Source organism: Symphalangus syndactylus, chromosome 15, assembly GCF_028878055.3.
Source record: "Symphalangus syndactylus isolate Jambi chromosome 15, NHGRI_mSymSyn1-v2.1_pri, whole genome shotgun sequence".
NCBI classification, from domain to species: domain Eukaryota; kingdom Metazoa; phylum Chordata; class Mammalia; order Primates; family Hylobatidae; genus Symphalangus; species Symphalangus syndactylus.
Window position 1 is genome coordinate 100,305,689 of NC_072437.2, and position 21,710 is coordinate 100,327,398.

The 21,710-nt window shown below is 34.4% G+C and overlaps 1 protein-coding gene across 7 annotated transcripts in view; it reads left to right on the plus strand.

Annotated features, from left to right (window-relative positions):
• NBEA (neurobeachin) overlaps positions 1–21,710 on the plus strand; it is a 731,576-nt gene that overhangs the window by 134,663 nt on the left and 575,203 nt on the right. For all 7 annotated transcript variants that reach the window (XM_055244143.2, XM_055244145.2, XM_063619313.1 and 4 more), the window contains exons 9-10: positions 7,000–7,197; positions 7,808–7,941. In XM_055244143.2, coding sequence (XP_055100118.2) covers positions 7,000–7,197; positions 7,808–7,941 — 332 coding nt within the window. The remainder of the gene's footprint in view (positions 1–6,999; positions 7,198–7,807; positions 7,942–21,710) is intronic.

The window sequence follows — 21,710 nt, forward strand, 5'->3', positions numbered from 1 at the left end:
TTCCAACTTGGTTCCATTCTCCCCGTCACTTTCAGGTACACCAGTCAGATGTAGGTTTGGTCTTTTCACATAGTCCCATATTTCTTGGAGGCTTTGTTCATTTCTTTTTATTCTTTTTTCTCTAAACTTCCCTTCTCACTTCATTTCATTCATTTCATCTTCCATCACTGATACCGTTTCTTCCAGTTGATCGCATCGGCTACTGAGGCTTCTGTATTCTTCATGTAGTTCTCGAAACTTGGCTTTCGGCTCCATCAGCTCCTTTAAGGACTTCTCTTCATTGGTCATTTTAGTTATACATTCGCCTAATTTTTTTTCAAAGTTTTTAACTTCTTTGCCATTGGTTTGAATTTCCTCCTGTAGCTCGGAGTAGTTTGATCATCTGAAGCCTTCTTCTCTCAACTCGTCAAAGTCATTCTCCATCCAGCTTTGTTCCGTTGCCAGTGAGGAACTGCGTTCCTTTGGAGGGGGAGAGGCGCTCTGCTTTTTAGAGTTTCCAGTTTTTCTGCCCTGTTTTCTCCCCATCTTTGTAGTTTTTTCTACCTTTGGTCTTTGATGATGGTGATGTACAGATGGGTTTTTGGTGTGGATGTCCTTTCTGTTTGTTTGTTTTCCTTCTAACAGACAGGACCCTCAGCTTCAGGTCTGTTGGAGTTTGCTAGAGGTCCACTCCAGACCCTGTTTGCCTGGGTCTCGGCAGCAGAGGCTTCAGATCAGTGGATTTTCGTGAACGGCGAATGCTGCTGTCAGATTGTTCCTCTGGAAGTTTTGTCTCAGAGGAGTACCCCGCCGAGTGAGGTGTCAGTCTGTCCCTACTGGGGGGTGCCTCCCAGTTAGGCTGCTCGGGGGTCAGGGACCCGCTTTAGGAGGCAGTCTGCCCGTTCTCAGATCTCCAGCTGCGTGCTGGGAGAACCACTAGTCTCTTCAAAGCTGTCAGACAGGGACATTTAATTCTGCAGACGTTACTGCTGACTTTTTGAATTGAGGAGCTGGTTTTTGTGAAAAGATTAATAAAATTGATAGACCGCTAACAAGACTAATAAAGAAGAAGAGAGAGAAGAATCAAATAGACGGAATAAAAAATGATAAAGGGGATATCACCACCGATCCCACAGAAATACAATCTACCATCAGAGAATACTACAAACACTTCTACGCAAATAAACTAGAAAATCTAGAAGAAATGGATAAATTTCTCAACACATACACCCTCCCAAGACTAAACCAGGAAGAAATTGAATCTCTGAATAGACTAATAACAGGCTCTGAAATTGTGGTAATAATCAATAGCTTACCAACCAAAAAGAGTCCAGGACCTGACGGATTCACAGCCCAATTCTACCAGAGGTACAAGGAGGAACTGGTACCATTCCTTCTGAAACTATTCCAATCAATAGAAAAAGAGGGAATCCTCCCTAACTCATTTTATGAGGCCAGCATCATCCTGATACCAAAGCCTGGCAGAGACACAACCAAAAAAGAGAATTTTAGACCAATATCCTTGATGAACATTGATGCAAAAATCCTCAATAAAATACTGACAAACCGAATCCAGCAGCATATCAAAAAGCCTATCTACCATGATCAAGTGGGCTTCATCCCTGGGATTCAAGGCTGGTTGGACATACACAAATCAATAAATGTAATCCAGCATATAAACAGAACCAAAGACAAAAACCACATGATTATCTCAATAGATGCAGAAAAGGCCTTTGACAAAATTCAACAACGCTTCACGCTAAAAACTCTCAAAAAATTAGGTATTGATGGGACATATCTCAAAATAATAAGAGCTATCTATGACAAACCCACAGCCAATATCATACTGAATGGGCAAAAACTGGAAGCATTCCCTTTGAAAACTGGCACAAGACAGGGATGCCCTCTCTCACCACTCCTATTCAACATAGTGTTGGAAGTTCTGGCCAGGGCAATCAGGCAGGAGAAGGAAATAAAGGGTATTCAATTAAGAAAAGAGGAAGCCAAATTGTCCCTGTTTGCAGATGACATGATTGTATATCTAGAAAACACCATTGTCTCAGCCCATAATGTCCTTAAGCTGATAAGCAACTTCAGCAGTCTCAGGATACAAAATCAATGTACAAAATTCACAAGCATTCTTGTACACCAATCACAGACAAACAGAGAGCCAAATCATGAGTGAACTCCCATTCACAATTGCTTCAAAGAGAATAAAATATCTAGGAATCCAACTTACAAGGGACGTGAAGGACCTCTTCAAGGAGAACTACAAACCACTGCTCAATGAAATAAAAGAGGATACAAACGAATGGAAGAACATTCCATGCTCATGGGTTGGAAGAATCAATATCGTGAAAATGGCCATACTGCCCAAGGTAATTTATAGATTCATTGCCATCCCCATCAAGCTACCAATGACTTTCTTCACAGAATTGGAAAAAACTACTTTAAAGTTCGTATGGAACCAAAAAAGAGCCCGCATCACCAAGTCAATCCTAAGCCAAAAGAATAAAGCCGGAGGCATCACGCTACCTGACTTCAAACTATACTACAAGGCCACAGTAACCAAAACAGCATGGTACTGGTACCACAACAGAGACATAGATCAATGGAACAGAACAGAGCCCTCAGAAATAATGCCACATATCTACAACTATCTGATCTTTGACAAACCTGAAAAAAACAAGCAATGGGATAAGGATTCCCTGTTTAATAAATGGTGCTGGGAAAACTGGCTAGCCATATGTAGAAAGCTGAAACTGGATCCCTTCCTTACACCTTATACAAAAATTAATTCAAGATGGATTAAAGACTTACATGTGAGACCTAAAACCATAAAAACCCTAGAAGAAAACCTAGGCAATACCATTCAGGACATAGGCATGGGCAAGGACTTCATGTCTAAAACACCAAAAGCAATGGCAACAAAAGCCAAAATTGACAAATGGGATCTAATTAAACTAAAGAGCTTCTGCACAGTAAAAGAAACTACCATCAGAGTGAACAGGCAACCTACAAAATGGGAGAAAATTTTCGCAACCTCCTCATCTGACAAAAGGCTAATATCCAGAATCTACAATGAAGTCAAACAAATTTACAAGAAAAAAACAACCCCATCAAAAAGTGGGCAAAGGACATGAACAGACACTTCTCAAAAGAAGACATTTATGCAGCCAAAAAACACATGAAAAGATGCTCATCATCCCTGGCCATCAGAGAAATGCAAATCAAAACCACAATGAGATACCAGCTCACACCAGTTAGAATGGCGATCATTAAAAAGTCAGGAAACAACAGGTGCTGGAGAGGATGTGGAGAAATAGGAACATTTTTACACTGTTGGTGGGACTGTAAACTAGTTCAACCATTGTGGAAGTCAGTGTGGCGATTCCTCAGGGATCTAGAACTAGAAATACCATTTGACCCAGCCATCCCATTACTGGGTATATACCCAAAGGACTATAAATCATGCTGCTATAAAGACACATGCACCCATATGTTTATCGCGGCACTATTCACAATAGGAAAGACTTGGAACCAACCCAAATGTCCAACAACGATAGACTGGATTAAGAAAATGTGGCCCATATACACCATGGAATACTATGCAGCCATAAAAAATGATGCGTTCATGTCCTTTGTAGGGACATGGATGAAACTGGAAACCATCATTCTCAGTAAACTATCACAAGGACAAAAAACCAAACACCACATGTTCTCACTTATAGGTGGGAATTGAACAATGAGAACACATGGACACAGGAAGTGGAACATCACACTCCAGGGACTGTTGTGGGGTGGGGGTAAGGGGGAGGGACAGCATTAGGAGATATACCTAATGCTAAATGACAAGTTAATGGGTGCAGCACACAACATGGCACATGGATAGATATGTAACAAACCTGCACATTGTGCACATGTACCCTAAAACTTAAAGTATAATAATAAAAAAAACATTACCTTAGTGATTGCACTAGAGCTTACCATATACATCTTAACTCACTAGAATCAGCCTCAGATTTATATTAATCTTATCATAGTGGGTTATATAAATGTTACTTCTACAGAGCTCTATTTGTTTTCTCTGTTTTTCGTGATATTATTGTTATACGTATAATATCTGTATATGTTACCAACCCAACATGACATAATTATTACTTCATATAATTATGTCTTTTAAAGAAGCTGAGAGAATAAAGAATATACAGTATATGTTTGTTGATTTTGTTATGTTGATCTTCTGATTTATCTTTTGTGAATCTCTTCATTTGTTTCTGTGGATTCAGTTACCACTTGGAGTCATTTCCTTAGCTCAGTACAACTTTGCTTCCACCCACCTTCTTTGTTATGCTGTAGTGGTGCATATTGAAAAGCATGCCTCATACGCTACTCATTTGAGTGTGATTAGTACAAAATATGTTCATACCTTCTTTTCTTCTTTTAAAATAATTTCAACAGTTTTATTGAAGTGTAATTTACATGCCGTAGAAATCATTAATGTTAAGTGTACGAGTCAGTTATTTTTTATAAACTTACAAAGTTGTGCAGACATCACTACAATTTAATTTACAACATTTCTATCACCCCAGAAGGATCCTACCTGCCTGTTTGCAGTCACTCCTCATTCTCATCCATGTCGTAGTCATACAGTTTTTTATAACAATTCCCTCTGAAAATCCTTCTGAAAGAAATAATACAGTAAATATTGATATTTATATAAAGGTTTATACTTTTATGTAAAATTTTGTCTTTAAAACAATTTTTTTAAGAGCCACGGTCTCACTCTGTCACCCAGGGTGGAATGCAGTGGCATGATCATGGCTCACTGTGGTCTCAAAATCCTGGGCTTGGTGATCCTTACACCTCAGCCTCCTGAAGATCTGGGACTACAGGTGTGTGACACCATACTTGGCTAATTTTTAATTTTTTGATAGAGATGGGGCCTCTCTGTGTGTTGTCCAGGCTGATCTCAAACTCCTGGCCTCAAGTGATTCTCTCACCTTGGCCTCTCAAAGTGCCAAGATTACAGGTGTGAGCATTGTGCATGTCCACCTTTATATATAAATTTAAAGACATAGAAATTACCTAATACTACAAATAAGGAAAGATAAGAAAATTATCTTCATTTAATGGTTTCTATGCTTATATTTAAATTACATTATACACTTTTTTAAAACGTAAAAGTGTTAGATTTATTACATAAACTTGTTTTCCTCCTACAAACCAAAATAGGGTATGGTATGTATTATGGACTCAGAAAAACTAAGACCAATGTTTTTACAAATAAAGATAGGTTGTATTAGATATGTTGTATTTCCACAAAATGATTTTAAATCTTTTAAGAGAATATATTAGAACTTATTAATTCCATTGTAAGCAGTATGAACAAAATGAAAGCAAGAGTTTTGTTCTAGACAATGGGATGTACAAATGTTTCAGCAGTGGTAAAATGCAGACACGGAAAGCTGATTTCAGTGTTTAACAACTTATCTGTGTGTTTTAATTCAGTCACTGTTTTTTTGAATGCAGGTATGCTGAGTTCTTAAGCATTCTAGTGATAACACTACCCTCCTCATTCAAAAAAAAAGTATTATCAATGAAATACTTTAGACTACAGCATACACAAATTTTTAATCATTCATGTTGCTCTTGTCTTGGCACATGCCTAATAATTAATGGTTTGCATCCAGTTTTGTTTTAGATAGTCTCTACACACTAGTCCAGAAGTAAAAACTGACATGTTTGGTCTGCACAGTGTTAAAATGTTTGAATTAAATTTTAAAATACAGTGATTTTAGATAAAAATTCAGATTTCATGTTTCTCTTGAAAAATATGGAAGAACTAGCAACACTGAACAGTTGACTTGAGCTGAGGAATAGGGGCCACTTTTAGAAAGGACAAACCTTCCCTAGTTTGAGGAAGTCCCTATCTGGCCCGATTTGCTTATATGCATATCTGTGTGCCTCCTGTAAGAACTTGAGTTTGGGACATTTGATTTAACCTTATTATAACATTAGAGTAAGAAAATTAGAGCCACATCAGCCTAATGATTTCCTCAGCATGAAAAAGATAATTAGTGGCAGAATCAGGATTTTAGGATGATTTCACTATCGATACATTGAATATGGACTATAAATCAGAAGACTTAGAATTACATGCTGGCCCCTTCTACATCTTAATTTCTGTAACATTCAGTTTTCATAGTTGTAAGTTGAAATTAATAGTAATACTGATTATTGCAAAGGTTAAAGATTATCCTGCAATAGCAATATGTGATTATTGCAATAATACTGATTATTGCAAAGGTTAAATACTATTACCTGCAATAGTAATATGTGATTATTGCAAAGGTTAAATGTTATTTATCATTGTTAGATTCATATCTACAGAGCAATTTTAACCACATCTAACAATACCTTTCTTGCTATAGATGGCATATGTTTAGTTCTTGTGTTTCATAAAAAGTAATAACATGTTTTAATGAACTTCTCTTCTGAGTTTAGTATGTATATTGTGATATTATTATTGAGTAGCATTGGTATTTCATAGGTTGATTTACTTTTTAGTAAAGATGTGAATATTTTTGCATATTAACTTTTTATAGCCTCAAATATAGTCACTTTTCTCTGTAAGTAATTCATGTGCCAGGCACTGTTTATTTATATAAATACTATTTAAAGTGTTAACAAGAAAAATTAAACTTATGCTATGATGTAGTCAAGTAAAATCCTATTTATATATAATACCAGGTTTTATATTTTTTCTAATGAAATGATTTTGCCAGTAATCAAAAACTTTAAATTAGAAAATGAAGATCTGAGCATCTTTATTGGCATAATAAAACTTAACTCATTGAATTGAAGTGACAACAACAAAGTAAGTAACACCACTGAATAGTCCCTGACACATGAAAGGTACACAGGTAGTTTATTATTGTAAATGTTTCTCTGCTTTAAAACTTTTGAGTTTAATTGTTGCTTTTAAAAGGAGTGTTTATCTTAGTTTTATTTTTTCAGAGTACCTTCAAGTTTAAATCTGAGAGTGATATTCATTTGGCAGAACATCATAAACAGGTTTTATATGATGGGAAACTTGCAAGTAGCATTGCTTTTACATATAATGCTAAGGCCACTGATGCTCAGCTCTGCCTGGAATCATCACCAAAAGAGAATGCATCAATTTTTGTGCATTCCCCACATGCTCTAATGCTTCAGGTGGGTGAATTGTAGCTTTGTTTTCATGTTCTTGTAAGAATTTGACAGTATCTTTATTTTATATATCAAACATTGCTCATCTATAAATCCATGATTTTTTGCTTCTTTTTTGGCTTTTGCAGATCTTTTAAGTGAAACTTTAAAGAATATCTCTCTTTTCTGTAGCAATATACTCTACCCTGGCCTTGTCTTCTTAGTAGGAAATCTGTCATATCTATAATCTTATATAGCCTTTGAAATTAAATCAATTAACTGAATAAGTTAGTTGTTAGATATAAAAACATACTTTGCTTTAAGAATGTATTACTAATATTCTCTAACATTAAAATTACTTGTCTTTAAATCTGTCAATAGTATTTCTGATTTTAAAATGTTTGATTTTAACTTCATATTTTTAGTGTGAAAATGTCTTAACCTAAGGTTTGAAATTTAAAAGTGATTAGCAAAGGTATTCACTTTTTTGTCTTATGTGTGTATAAAAATTATAATTGAAGTCTTGAAAATGTCCAAGTACGTTATCTAATTCTATTATAGCAGTATTTGGAACAAGAAAATAGTGATGAAAATCATTCTATAGAAGTTTAATAAACATTTTTGCTTTTGGACATAGGATGTGAAAGCGATAGTAACACATTCAATTCATAGTGCAATTCATTCAATTGGAGGGATTCAAGTGCTTTTTCCACTTTTTGCCCAGTTGGATAATCGGCAGCTCAATGACAGCCAAGTGGAAACAACTGTCTGGTAAGTTTTCTTTGCATGTACAATTGCTGATATTTTATACATACTTAGACTATGCATGATGTACTCAGTGCTGTGTAAATGTATTACAGTATTTGGGTTCTGCCCTTAAAGTGCTAATAAAAATGTTTTTAGAACTAATGGAGATAGATATTTATACAATAAATAAAGAAAACACTGACATTTAGATTGTTATATCATAGAAGAATGACTTTCTTGACAATAAATAGAAAATTATTACCAAAGATAGCATAATTATAAATTATAATATGTAGTTGAGGGAAAAATATTAATCCTGAGCTTATCATTTGCATATACTCATGGTTTGAATTGACCATGAAACCCTCTCAGTTTGAAGAAAATTACCAGGGTAAAGTTATTCAGAAGAATAATATTTTTTAGCAATTACATAATTTATATCTTAAAGAGTGGTATTATTTTATAACGCTTTTGTCATGGCATAAGTCTAGCATAATATTAATTGACATCAGCCATTATTTATGTATAGTTTATGTTTGAGGACTCAAATCTAACCGGTGGCAAATGCATGTTTATGTAAAAATTAAATCTCTTCTAATGAGTGTGATTTCATGTGCATTTTTATAGTTTCTCTTTTATTAAAAATTCCTTATGTGCCAGACTCTAATTTAATGTTATATCTTAGAATTATACATGCAAGAATTTAAAAATGAACTGTAGTAGCTATTTTGACTATGCACATTGCCATGCTTGGGGATTTTAATGGGCAAGTTATATAGATGAGCATTAATTTTTATTCCAAAAGTAACATAGTGGTGCTTCATTAGTATATATATACATATACATGAGCTCCTTAATGGGTTATCTAATTCTGAATTGATGGCGAATCTAGTGAATGATGGTATGGGAAAAAATTTAAGGTACAATGAAATGCTTTTTCTCATAATTATTATCTAAATTAGCTATTAATGAAATTCCATTTTAGTATTTCTAATAATATTATTTCTGTTTGGGGAACATCTTTATGTAAAGTATAAATCTAAATGTAGATAGGAGATTTGTACATTTATAGCATTCACCTCCCATGTATGGGTCTTCCCTTCTTTTATACCAATATAGTGTAAACGTTGGAGTTTTGAAAGTAAAAAGCTTTGAAGTGAAAAGGAATCCTGAGGTTATGTCCTGCTGTGATACTATTTGCTTGTGAGATCTTAAATAATCTAACTGGAAGGCAGCTCAGCTTAGTGGAAAAATCAAACTTTAAATTTCAGTCCTTTATTTAAATTCAAAATGTTTTACTATTTATCATCTCAGTGAACTAGGACACATTATGATCAGTAATTTAAAATCTAGTCAGTACTGTGAAAAGAAGTGGGAGATGAAGTAGCCACTAGAAAAATCCATGTATAATTTAAATATTTCTTTTGAAATAATATGAAATACATATATTATCAAATCTTACTGCTAAAACCATATGTAATAGGTTATTTGGTTTATTCATCCAAGACGCATTGTTACTTTTTACTGTCTTTTTTCAAAACTCATTAAATATTTATATTATATCTTAGTATTTAAATTGTATTTCATCATGGAGATAAAAGATAGTGTGAGGAGTCAGCATACCTATTTTCATTTTGATTTTAGTTCTTTAAACCATTCATCCTAATATTTCCCTACATTAACTAATTCCAACCTTTTCAGTGATGTCTATTATGTCTATTGTTTGTATGTTTGTTTATTTATTTATTTGAGATGGAGTCTTACTCTGTTGCCCAGGCTGGAGTGCAGTGGTGTGATCTCTTGGCTCACTGCAACCTCCGCTTCCCAGATTCAAGCAATTCTCTTGCCTCAGCCTCCCAAGCAGCTGGGATTGCAGGCACCTGCCACCATGCCCAGCTAATTTTTTTGTTTTTAGTAGACACAGGGTTCCACCATGTTGGCCAGACTGGTCTTGAACTCCTGACCTCAAGTGATTCACTTGCCTTGGCCTCCCAAAGTGCTGGGATTACAGGCAAGAGCCACTATGCCTGGCCCTGTTTATAGTTTAGCTAATAGAAAACATTACAAGAAAGATACCACTCTCCTCTTTAAATATAATACATACTCAATTCCAGGCTACCCTGTGATTTAGTTATGTGCTATTTTGAATTATTATCTATTACTTTTTCATTAATTATTTCAGTATCCTAAATATCTGAGATTTGCTCTTTGATACAGACAACTATGTGGATCAGTAATACAGTCTTTTGTTATTTAATGTTTTATACGGAAGCATTATAGAAAAGTTTGTGCATCAGTGAGATAGTCTTTGATTTTTCAAGCTGTTAAGTGGGATTTCTCCCTCTATTTGAAAAATACAGATTCATGGCTATGCAGGGGTTATAGAATTTTATGTTTTATGGCGATATCATCAGTTCATATCGATGATTGGGACCTTGAAATAGGATTTATCATCTTATTGTTAGTCAATAATAAATTGTTCTAGATTAAGGATAATCAATTTGAAGTTTTTAAATCTTCCAGAGAAAATTTAATATACTCCTTTTTGGAAGTCTGATTGCATAGCAAATAGATGACTGAAAGTTGCAATACTGTCTAATTTTTTTATTATTATTATTATACTTTAAGTTTTAGGGTACATGTGCACAATGTGCAGGTTTGTTACATATGTATCCATGTGCCATGTTGGTGTGCTGCACCCATTAACTGGTCATTTAGCATTAGGTATGTCTCCTAATGCTGTCCTTCCCCCCTTCCCCCACCCCACAACAGTCCCCGGAGTGTGATGTTCCCCTTCCTGTGTCCATGTGTTCTCAAAATGGAGCTAAGCTCAGATATAAGTTTCTCTGCCCTCTGTGTTTCAAGCTGAAGGATTTTATCTTCCACATACTTTTCTCTACTAAGTAGTACCTTTTAATGAAACTTTTCATTGTTTCTTAAGCCTTACCTCTGTTGACACTACTACTCTGTTTTTATCAACTTTGATGAGTTTTTACTTTATATGGGGCATTTAGAATTAAAAAATAAATAATTGGCTGGGGGTGGTAGCTCACGCCTGTAATCCCAGCACTTTGGGAGGCTGAGACCGATAGATTGCTTGAGTCCGGAATTTCAAGACCAGCCTGGACAACATGACAAAACCCCATTTCTACAAAAAAAATAGAAAAAGTTAGCTGGGCGTGGTGGCATGTGCCTGTAGCCCCAGCTACTGGGGAGGCTGAGGTAGGAGGATCATTTGAGCCCAGGAGGTGGAGGTTGCCATCAGCTGTGATCACACCACTGCTCTTCAGCCTGGGTAACAGAGCAAGACTCTGTATCAAAAAACCCCCCAAATTATTGAAGGAATAATTTCATTTTCTAGCATCTTCAAAGATGGATTTATTTTTGCTGGATAATTTTTGTGACTTTTTAAATTATGAAGGCCATTTATTATAGTTATTATATGTATGGACTTTCAAGTCAGACAAACTTGAGTTCAAATCTTGAATTTAGTATTTATTACTAGTGCAACTTTGTGTATGTGATTAATTTTTTGAGCATAACTCAAACTCTGAAGTAATACAGCTTTTGCATTTTGTGTCTAGAATGACTCAAGGAATGAAACAGAAACTTTATTTTCCTTTGAATTGGATGATTATGTAGACTGAGTGCATACTATTCTTACTGAGTACATGTTATTGAGTATATACATCTTATTGAGTACATATTATTCTTACACTGAGCTATGTTTTTAAGAATATGGGTAATTATGTAGGTGATACAAAATAAAACCTTCCTCATTGTGTGACCTAAGACAGTTTTGCTTTGAAAAAAATTTATGTTTTCTGGAACAAGGTATAAATTGAGTTTTGTATATCAAACAATTAAAAATACACCAAGAGAATAGTTTCATTAGAGACCAATGTAATATGTTGCGTAAGTATTCTTTTGGTGGAAGACAAATTTGGGCTCAAATCCCTGTCCTGTTTTATACTGTCTGATGTTAGGGAATGGGATATTCATGAGTGTGTAGTAGTGGTACATAGCATTTATTGAATACATACTACGTGCTAGTCACTTATTTTTAAAACATAAATTTTATTGTGTATGTTTAAGGTATACAACATGATGTTATGGGATATATATAGATAGTAAAAAGGTTACTATAGTGAAGCAAATTAACATGTCTGTCATCTCACATAGTTAGCTATTCTTTGGGGAGAGGGAAGCAGCTAAAACGTACTTATTATGAATCATATACAAAATATAATTCTGTTACCTACAGTCCTCATGTTGTACATTAGATGTACTTGTTCAACCTACATATCTGGTACTTTATTTCCTCTAACCTACATCTCCCCACTTCCAAGCCCTGTGGCCTTTTTCCCTGATGGCCACTGTTTTGTTTTTTATCACTGTATATTTGAATTTTGTCAGTCATGTATTTTAATGTAATTATTTGCTGATGGAGAAAAATTGAATAACTTGTTCAAGATCACAGAGACATAAGTGGCAGAACCAGGGTTCTAATCCTGAAAGCCTGATTCTATAGCCCTTACCTTAAACCACTGTGGACTACTCTGAGAATCACTTTTGCCAGCTGTGGAGTGATTTTAATAAGTGCCAACTTTATCTGATTGTAATATGAATTAAAATAAGACATGTAAAGTATCTGTCATAGCGTCTGGTACATAGCGTCTGGCATTTAATAACTTTTCTTTTTACTTTCTTCAGTGAGTACTAGTCTATTGGTTAGATGCAACTTTTTAATTATTAAAACTTAGTTTTAATGTTATTATAAATTATGATAATTTTTATAAAGTAGAAATTTCAAGTGATAATTTAAATAAATTATCTTAAGTATATGAATATTTTTCTAGGAAAAGCATTTTTTAAAATTACAGCAAATACGGTTTGTTTGCTAGAATGATGGAATGTAAGATATAAAAGTGTTTAGAGAATTCCATAAAGCATTTATGTCAGCAGTCCTATCATATGAACAGTCCTCTTGTAATGTGAATATTTATGACTCATTAGTTTGTTTAGTGAACTTAAATCACAATTTATTTCTTAATATTATCTTGCTAATCAGTTATTCCAGTAATTAACTTGAATTTTACAGCCACTTTAATAATTAAGCAGCCCCTTAATAATTAAATATTTCATTATAATATTCTGATTAGCACTATTGTAACACGTACAGCGACGGAATTACCTGGAAAATTTAAATATTTCAGCGTCGAACTGCCTTAGCCAGATTTCCTCATACACTTAAAAGTGACATGAAAATCCTTTATCTTACCATGTTTCCTGCATTTTAATTCAGAAAAAAATGTCTATTATGTACAGTGTTAAAATTTTATTACATACTCTTAATCCAACTTAATCTGACTTAAAAATAATGTGATTGCTTTTAATAGGGAAAAGAATTAAAATTAGTACCTGTTTATAATAATTGCTTCTCTTATGGAGGTGGTGGTTCTTATATATAGAATATAATTATTAATTTAGTTTCTAAAAGCACTTAAAACACTTGTATTAGGCTACAGTTTATACAGTTATATTTACTTAGGTTTTTCAGAAAGAATATGCCACTGACATGTCTTAAGATTCATATTTGTTTGCCTTTTAAAAAATTGCTAAATTGGTACTGAAAACATTTTTGAAGTGATAGACACAAAAAATGCATTTGATGTACTTACACTAGTACCTTTAGAGGAGAAAAATGAAGTAATTTGGTTAGTGAGATTTAAGCAGAGTAAAATGAAATATATATTGAATTCACTACGCAAATTAATGTGTAAGTAGTAAAAAGTAAAATACATTAAATATTCTGTCTGAAACATCAGGAAACATTCATTACATTTAATTTTCAAATAGCTTTTTCTTCTTTTTAAATTTAGTGACAGCCACTTTTAATGCTATACTACTTTGTGTTGTTTAGTTTTCAACACTTAATTTTTCTCTGTAAATTTTTCTTTGTCTTGTTACAAGGTTTCTGCTTTTATATTTGACCCTTCACTCCCTCTCTCTTGCTGTGGAAAAAAGGCAACTTTTTGGCAATAAGGTTAACTACAAATTATTCCTTGCAGAAATTCTGGCAACCATGGACACATCTTCACTAAATTTGTTGCCTTAATTTTCTTCTAGTTTGCATTTCCACATTATGTTGTCTTTAATTTTTCAATCTTACTATCTTCTAATAGGAGTATTGTTATTTTACTCATGCCATAGATTTCATTTTTTTTAACTGTCTTACATTACCTTCCTTTATTTATTTTGATTTTATGATAGTCGTGCAGGTATAATGGCATCAGTCCAAAACTAAAATAAATATTATTTGCCTTTATAAAGAATATTGCCACATTCTATAATTCATCCTCAGAAACCCAGAATACTTTTAACAGAATGTAGCTATAATACTGATTGTCATAAGTGTTTAAACCCTCTTCTTTTTCCATCCAGAGGTGAGATGTGATGACTATAACATGTAATGAATGAAATTTTCAAGAAAAGATTTAGTAAAGCATACTAAGGAGATTCTAGTTAATTTAGTATTATATTTTATTGGTTTTTATTTCTAATTCTACTCAAATTTTTAGGTCCACAATCTTGTTACCTAGGCTGGTAACTTCCAGTGCTTTATCTCTAGCTTGCCTTCAATTTAGGCTTATACACATAAACCATTGATGGAATATTTCCATGTGGAAAGTATCTCAAACTTAACATGACTCAAATAAAAATTCATAAACTTCTCATCTACCCAATTTCTATTGCTTTTGATTTTCTAATGTTACTGAGGAACATTGTCTCCAGGCAGTCTCTTAAATTAGAACCCCAAGAGAACTCATCAGTTACTTTCCTCCCTTTGAATAATTAAAATATTAGCTGTTCCTGTATTTCCCACATACAATCTATCATGATAAACTATTGATATTATTCCTTAAATACCTCACAAAGCTACCGTTTCCCCTCCATCCATATTGCTACTGCCTTAGTTTAGGTTCCCATTATTAATTACTTCAGCTAGTATATATCCAGTAATTGCTGTTGCCCTTTTCCAGTAATTTTCAATGGCTAGAAGAGTTATCTTTCTAAAATACAAATCTAATTATTTCACACCTGTGGTCATTCCTTGGTTTCCTGTTGCCTCAGAACATAGTCCGCATCTGATTTGGTCATGCTTACTTCTCTTCTCTAGTCACATTTCTTGATAGTCTTTCCAAACCCAAATTTCTATATATAGCAATAAGGACAAAGGGTGGAAAATGCTAGCAGGGACGTTCTAGAACATGTATTTATGAATAAAAGGTGCTACAAATAGGGACAGCCTCAGCAACAGTGTATGGTTGGGAACATGGTTTTTCTGCAGTCCTTGGATTTATAATGTCAGTGAATTAGGGAGAGGATTTAACAGAATACTTCATTTAAGGTGTCTTGAAGTCTTACTACCTGCTAAATAAAGGGGAAGGTTTCTGTGCACTTAAATCTGGCTTTCAGCTTCAGAATAGAAATGGAGTGTCTGCTGTCATGTAAGTGGACAATAAGCAGAGCCATAGGTAATCTGTATACCAAATGACCAATTATTTGTTGACCAATACCCTGTTTGTACAGATCTTGTTTAATAATCAGCACAGAGAAACCTATCAGCATAGAGCTTATATTATCCAGCATTTGCTAGTTATAGCTATAGTAACAAACAACCTCAAAATCTGGTAGCGTCATAAAACAACAGAAGTTAATTGTTTGTTCATAACTGGTTGTGCTGTGTTCCCTGTGTCTTCTCATTCTGGGTCCTAGATTGAAAGATTAGCTGTAATATGGAATATGTTTTTCTTGTGACAAAGAAGAGCAAGAATCTGAGTTAAACAATACAATTGCTCTTGTAGCTTCTGGTCAAATGAGATGAATGTCATATTCAATCTGCTAGCCAAAGAATGACCAACCAAGCCCAACTTCAATGAGGGGATTTGGTTGTAAAATAAATGTCCTGGAAGTGGGGGTGGAAAGTAAGTCTTTGGCCATAGGCAAGGATTTATAATCTTCTTATTGAGATGGAAAAGTCAATAATTGGGAATAATAATGCAATCTCCCATGGGACTTATGAAAAAGTATTACGGTGCACAGGAAGGAAACCCATATCCTGAAGACGTGAGGTAAGCCGACTTATAAAACTTTGGGAGGCCGAGGTGGGCGGATTACAAGGTCAAGAGATTGAGAGCATCCTGGCCAACATGGTGAAACCATGTCTGTACTAAAAATATAAAAATTAGCGGGGTGTGGTGGCACGTGCATGTAGTCCCAGCTACTTGGGAGGCTGAGGCAGGAGAGTTGTTTGAACCGGGGAGGCAGAGGTTGCAGTGAGCCGAAATCACACCTCTGCACTCCAGCCTGGCGACAGAGTGAGATTCTGTCTTTAAAAAAAAAAAAAAAAAAAAAAAAAAAAAACCTACTAGGAGGAATTCAGAAGAAAATTTTGGTAAAAATTAGGGTACAAAATGAGCCTGTATGAAATAGCAGAATACCATAAGGCTGACATTGAGAAAATACTATCAGAATTTAGAGATGATGGCCAAAGTCTATATTTTTGCCAGACATTGTAGAATATTCTGATATAAAAATCAGGTGTGGGAAACAACAAAAAATTCTTTTCTGATTCCTTTTGATAACTTCTTGTTGATTTAAAAACAGTATATGTGCCTTCTTTTGGATTTACTGGAGAAAGTAAAAATTAAAAATGTAATGGTTACAAAAATACGGAAAACAAGGGAATGGGAATAGAACCATAAAACAGCTGTTAATATAAAGTAACAGGTTATATAACCTAGAGATACTATTAACTGTTAAAAGACAGAAACTCACATATTCATTCAATAAGCCAAAATTCAAATATGTAAGCTTTAAAGAGAAACTGTTTCTAAAACTAAACGGTAAAGAATATAGGTCTCAATTTTTGGTCTGTTGTAGTCTGGCAATGTTTTTCTTAGTGTACCACTGATAAAAGTGTGGATAGTATACTAATAAAAATGTGGCTATTTTGTCCCATATAGAATGCATGGATGGTATCTTTTTACTTAAGAGAGCACATATTCCTCATTTGCTGGTTAGAATAAAATCACTTGTTAAGCTACATAGAAATAATAGAAAATAGTCCACCATGTTTGTTATATTTTATCTAGAAAGTAGGTTAGGTCACTCACTACTAACCTATTCCAAAACGTTCCCTAAAATTTTACTTCTCTCCTGGGATGGGGGCCCTTTTGCAACTATTCATTTTCACTTAATTCGTGGTGGTTTTATACTTTTCCTACAGGAAGTGTCAAGACTTACTGCATGGCTTGAATGATAAATTTTCTATAGTATAGGTACCCATACTAAAGAAATAGTAGTAGTAGTAGATTATTATAATAGTAATATTTACCTGTTTCTAAAGTATGGGTACAGATGCTTGTTTCTTTCTGCACTGTGTAGTTTTTAGAACAACAAAATCCTCCCTTTTCAATGGTTGCCTGATGCTGAGTTGGCACCTTCAAATTATTTTCTCAAGAGAGTGTAGGGGTCATGTACCATATAAAATTTAAAAAATTATTTAGTTCCATATCCAGAACATGCAGGTAACTTTTATCCCTCCTGGTACAACTGTCGTACATATTATTTCAATTGATATCATTGAGTATCTCTCCCTTGGTGGCCTGTGGGTGCCTATTAATAGATCCAGCATTTAGAAACAGGGAAGTCTTTGCAGGATCATTTGACATTACTTTATTGAGTAGTCAGGGACCTGAGTGGGATCTTACTTATCTTATGGAAAAAGAAGATTGATATATTCTCTGACAAAGAGGTTATGAGACCTCTGCCTTTAATTATGTAATTTCTAGATATTCTTTATCAGGAATTCCAAGCTGCAGCTGGAGGGCAGGTCACAATAAGGCTCAGCTGGAAGAAGAAAATATTTTTGCCAGGGAGAGGAGGGCAATATAACCTTTGGAGCGGTAAAGCTGACTCATGGCAGTTTGGGTATTTGGTATGTATCTCTTGTAACTCAGCCAAGTACGCTAGGTAGCACATCTTTAACATAGTTGAAGACCGGACTTAAATAGGTTTAGGAACATAAGGAGTTCTAGTAGATGAGTACTATCAGGAAGCAAAGAGTAAAAAGTTTAGCACTAATTGGTTCCTGTGAAATCAATGTGGAAGTCAGGCATGAGACACAGAAATTTATTTGCTGCCAAATATTTTTATAGTTGGAAATGGGATACAGGACTTGTTACCTTTGGTGTCTTATGCATAGTGAATAGGACCAGGTATGATCCCTTCCAGCAAGTCTTGGTGGAACTTTAATGAGGATCCAATGTCAGACCAAAGATGCTGGCATTCATCATCCCAAGTTTATCAGTAGGGCTTTTTATACCGCTAAAAGGTTTGCCTTAACGCAATGACTTTATGATTTAAAACATCAAATGAAATATGTATACATAAATGCTTCGTAGTATGGCTTGCTGCTGGAAGGCCTAGAGGGAAGTTTCATGTGCCTCGCCCTCAGTAATTCATGGGGGAATAGCAGGAGTCCTATTTTTCTGGTGGCTGTATATCTCATCAGGGTTATGAGCATCTGCCTATTAGAGCCTAATTTTTGTACAAATCCTAGCTATTTATTATTTTTGAATTCTATCTTGGTATTTTCTGTGGTATTTGTGGTGAAAATATTGTTGAAGTTGATCTCCTTTAGATACTTCCTTTGCAATGTCTTTATTAATGGGCAACGGTACTCTGAATCTGGGTATTAAATATTATATGATAGCTTTTGTGAATAGATTTACTGAACTCTCTTGATAAAATACATATATTTTTTGAACTTTTTTTCATAGAAACAAACAAATTCAATATAAATATTTATTAATGGCTTTCAAGATGGGCAAGCTTCTTTTTTAAATGCTTATCTCCATTTTGCAACTGGCAAATATGGCAGGAATGACAATATGTGTGAGGCATTTGAGAAAACAATTTGGAGGATATTAACAATGTTTGTTTGCATAACTTTTTTAATTTTTTACCTTTTATGCCAACTCATATGCAAAGAACAGGAGATTTTTTATACAATCTAACAGCAATTTGTGGAGTATAAAAAAGTGAATCTTGTTATTAAGAGTATTTTTTCTTTTATTCAAAATTTATTTTGTTGATAAAAATGCTTTGCCAAATTTATAGGTGTGTGTGAATATTTGTTACATTCATCGAATGTGTAACGACCAAGTCAGGGTGTTTGGTCATCACTATCACCTTGAGTATTTATCATTTCCGTTTTGGTAACATTTTAAGTCCTCTCTTCCAGCTACTTTGAAATGTACACTACATTGTTGCAAACTATAGTCACTCTACACTGCTATTAAACATGAGAACTTTTACCAACTGTCTAACTATATGTTTGTACCCACTAACCAACCTTTGTTTATTCCCCCTCCTACCCACATACCCTTTCCAGACTCTGTATCTGTCTTTCTACTCTCTACCTCCATGTGATCAATTCTTTTAGCGCCCACATACGAGTGAGAACTTGTGGTATCTTTCTGTTCCTGACCTATTTCACTTAACATCATGACCTCCACCTCCATCTGTGTTTCTGAAAATGACATGGGTTCATTTCTTTTCATGGGTGAATAGTACTCTGTTGTGCACATATGCCAAATTTTCTTTAGCCATTTGCCTGTTGATGGAAACTTAGGTTGATTTCATAGCTTTGCTTTTGTGAATAGTGCTGTGATAAACATGTGGGTGCGTGTATTGCTTTGATATACAGATTTCCTTTCCTTTGGATAAATACTCAGTAGCAGGATTGCTGGGTCGAATGGTAGTTCTATTTTAACTCTTTGAAACATCTCCAAACTCTTTTCCATAGTGGTTGTATTAACTTACAGTGTGTAGAAGTTCCCTTTTCTTTAGCTCCTCACCAGCATCTGTTATTTTTTGTTCTACTTATAATAGCCATTCTAACGGGGGTAAGTTGATGCCTCATTGTGGTTTAGATTTGCATTCCTCTTATGCTTAGTCATGCTGAATATTTTTCATATACCTGTTGACAGTTTCTGTGTCTTCTTTTGAAAGATGTATATTCATGTCCTTAGCCCACTTTTTAATGGTTTTTTTTTATTGTTGAGTTGTTTGAGTTCCTTGTATATGCTAGATATTAGTCCCTTGTAGGATGAATAGTTAGCAGATATTTTCTCCAGTTCAAACACAAATTGTCTCTTCACTCTTTTAATTGTTTCCTTTGCCGTGTAGAAGCTTTTTAGTTTTATATAGTCTCCTTTGTCTATTTTTGTTATAGTTGTCTGTACTTTTGAGATCTTAACCATGAAATATTTGTACTGAAACAATAAAACTACTAGAAAAAAACATGGAGAAAACACTTCAAGATATTGATCTAGGAAGAGACTTCATGTCTAAAACTATATTTAGAAATTAAAATATTTATGTTAAAATATTTCCCCTAAAGTTGTTACCTAATCTTATATAAGGAAACTTTAGAGTACACTCTGGAGAAGTCCAGTCAGCACAAAATTAAAAATATGAATTTGGAAGTGGAAGGGACTACAGGTTTGGCTGAAGCATGAGCCACTATTAACATCATCATACAGCTTTTGGTCAGCAATGAATTTTATAATAGTTATGGCAGAAGGAAGTTGTAAATGATGTAAGTCATAAAGTAGCATTAAAATAATACGCCAGGGAGATTTTTTTCAATAGTAGGCAAGGAATTCTTATTATATGATTGTGTAAAATCATGAACAGCTTCAGAACCGTAAAAGAAGTCATGGCATCTATCAACATTACAGCCCAAAAGTAGACATTTATGAAAGGCATGGATATATGCTCTAGAGAGAGCATCAACTTTAGACAATTTCAGACACTCGGACAGAATATTCAGAAGGCAAAGTAAAACGTTTTGTTACTTGGTGTAGGAACAAATGGTATAACCAGAGAATCTTGTAGACTATAATTGATTTACATTAGAGATGAGATGAAGATTTTGAAGTAGGAGGTTTGTTAAACAATGTTGGTTTTCATCAGTGGTCAAGTCTTCTATAGCTGGAGTTTGGAGTAAAGGGGTTGGTACGGGGCACCAATAGTAATGTAACACAGGGAAGAAGACTATATTTTCCAGGCATTAGAAAGGTGCAGTGTTTTGGTATTTTGGATAGGTACTGAGGTATCACCTACCATAGTTAGTGTCAGACAGGAATCTATTATGGAGGTTGAAAAATCATTCATAGGATTATAGATACTGAATGCAATCCAAGAGGCAAGCAAGCTGCTATGAGATTAAGGGGAAAACTGTAGTAAGCAATTGGATATTGTTTGTTCTTTTGAATCTCCCTTAATGTACCTTAAATAATTCCATACTTCAAAAGAAAGGTAACAGGTTTAATATAATTAGGAAAACTCAATATAGGGACTTTGGACAGACGTCGTTTAGGATGTTGTTTTCAGTTTTCTGGTTCTGTGATGACAGCCTGCCAGTTTTTATGGTCGTTGAGCTATTGTAATATAATCCAATTTCCATGGTTAGCCATAGCCATGTGGATTTGTCAAACTATATGGTCTGGGGGCATCCCAGATAGCTTCTATTTAGGAAAATGCAAGGTGATGTTTTTAGTAGAACTTAGTACAAATTTGGCTTTTCTGGTGTATTCTGGGTCAAGTTTATTGGAGTACTTGATATGAAAGATAACTAAGAATTAGATATTAGGCTGGTAGGGACTCTGAAATACATAGTAGTATACAAGCTTTTTTTTTAAAAAAAAAAATCTGGTTGT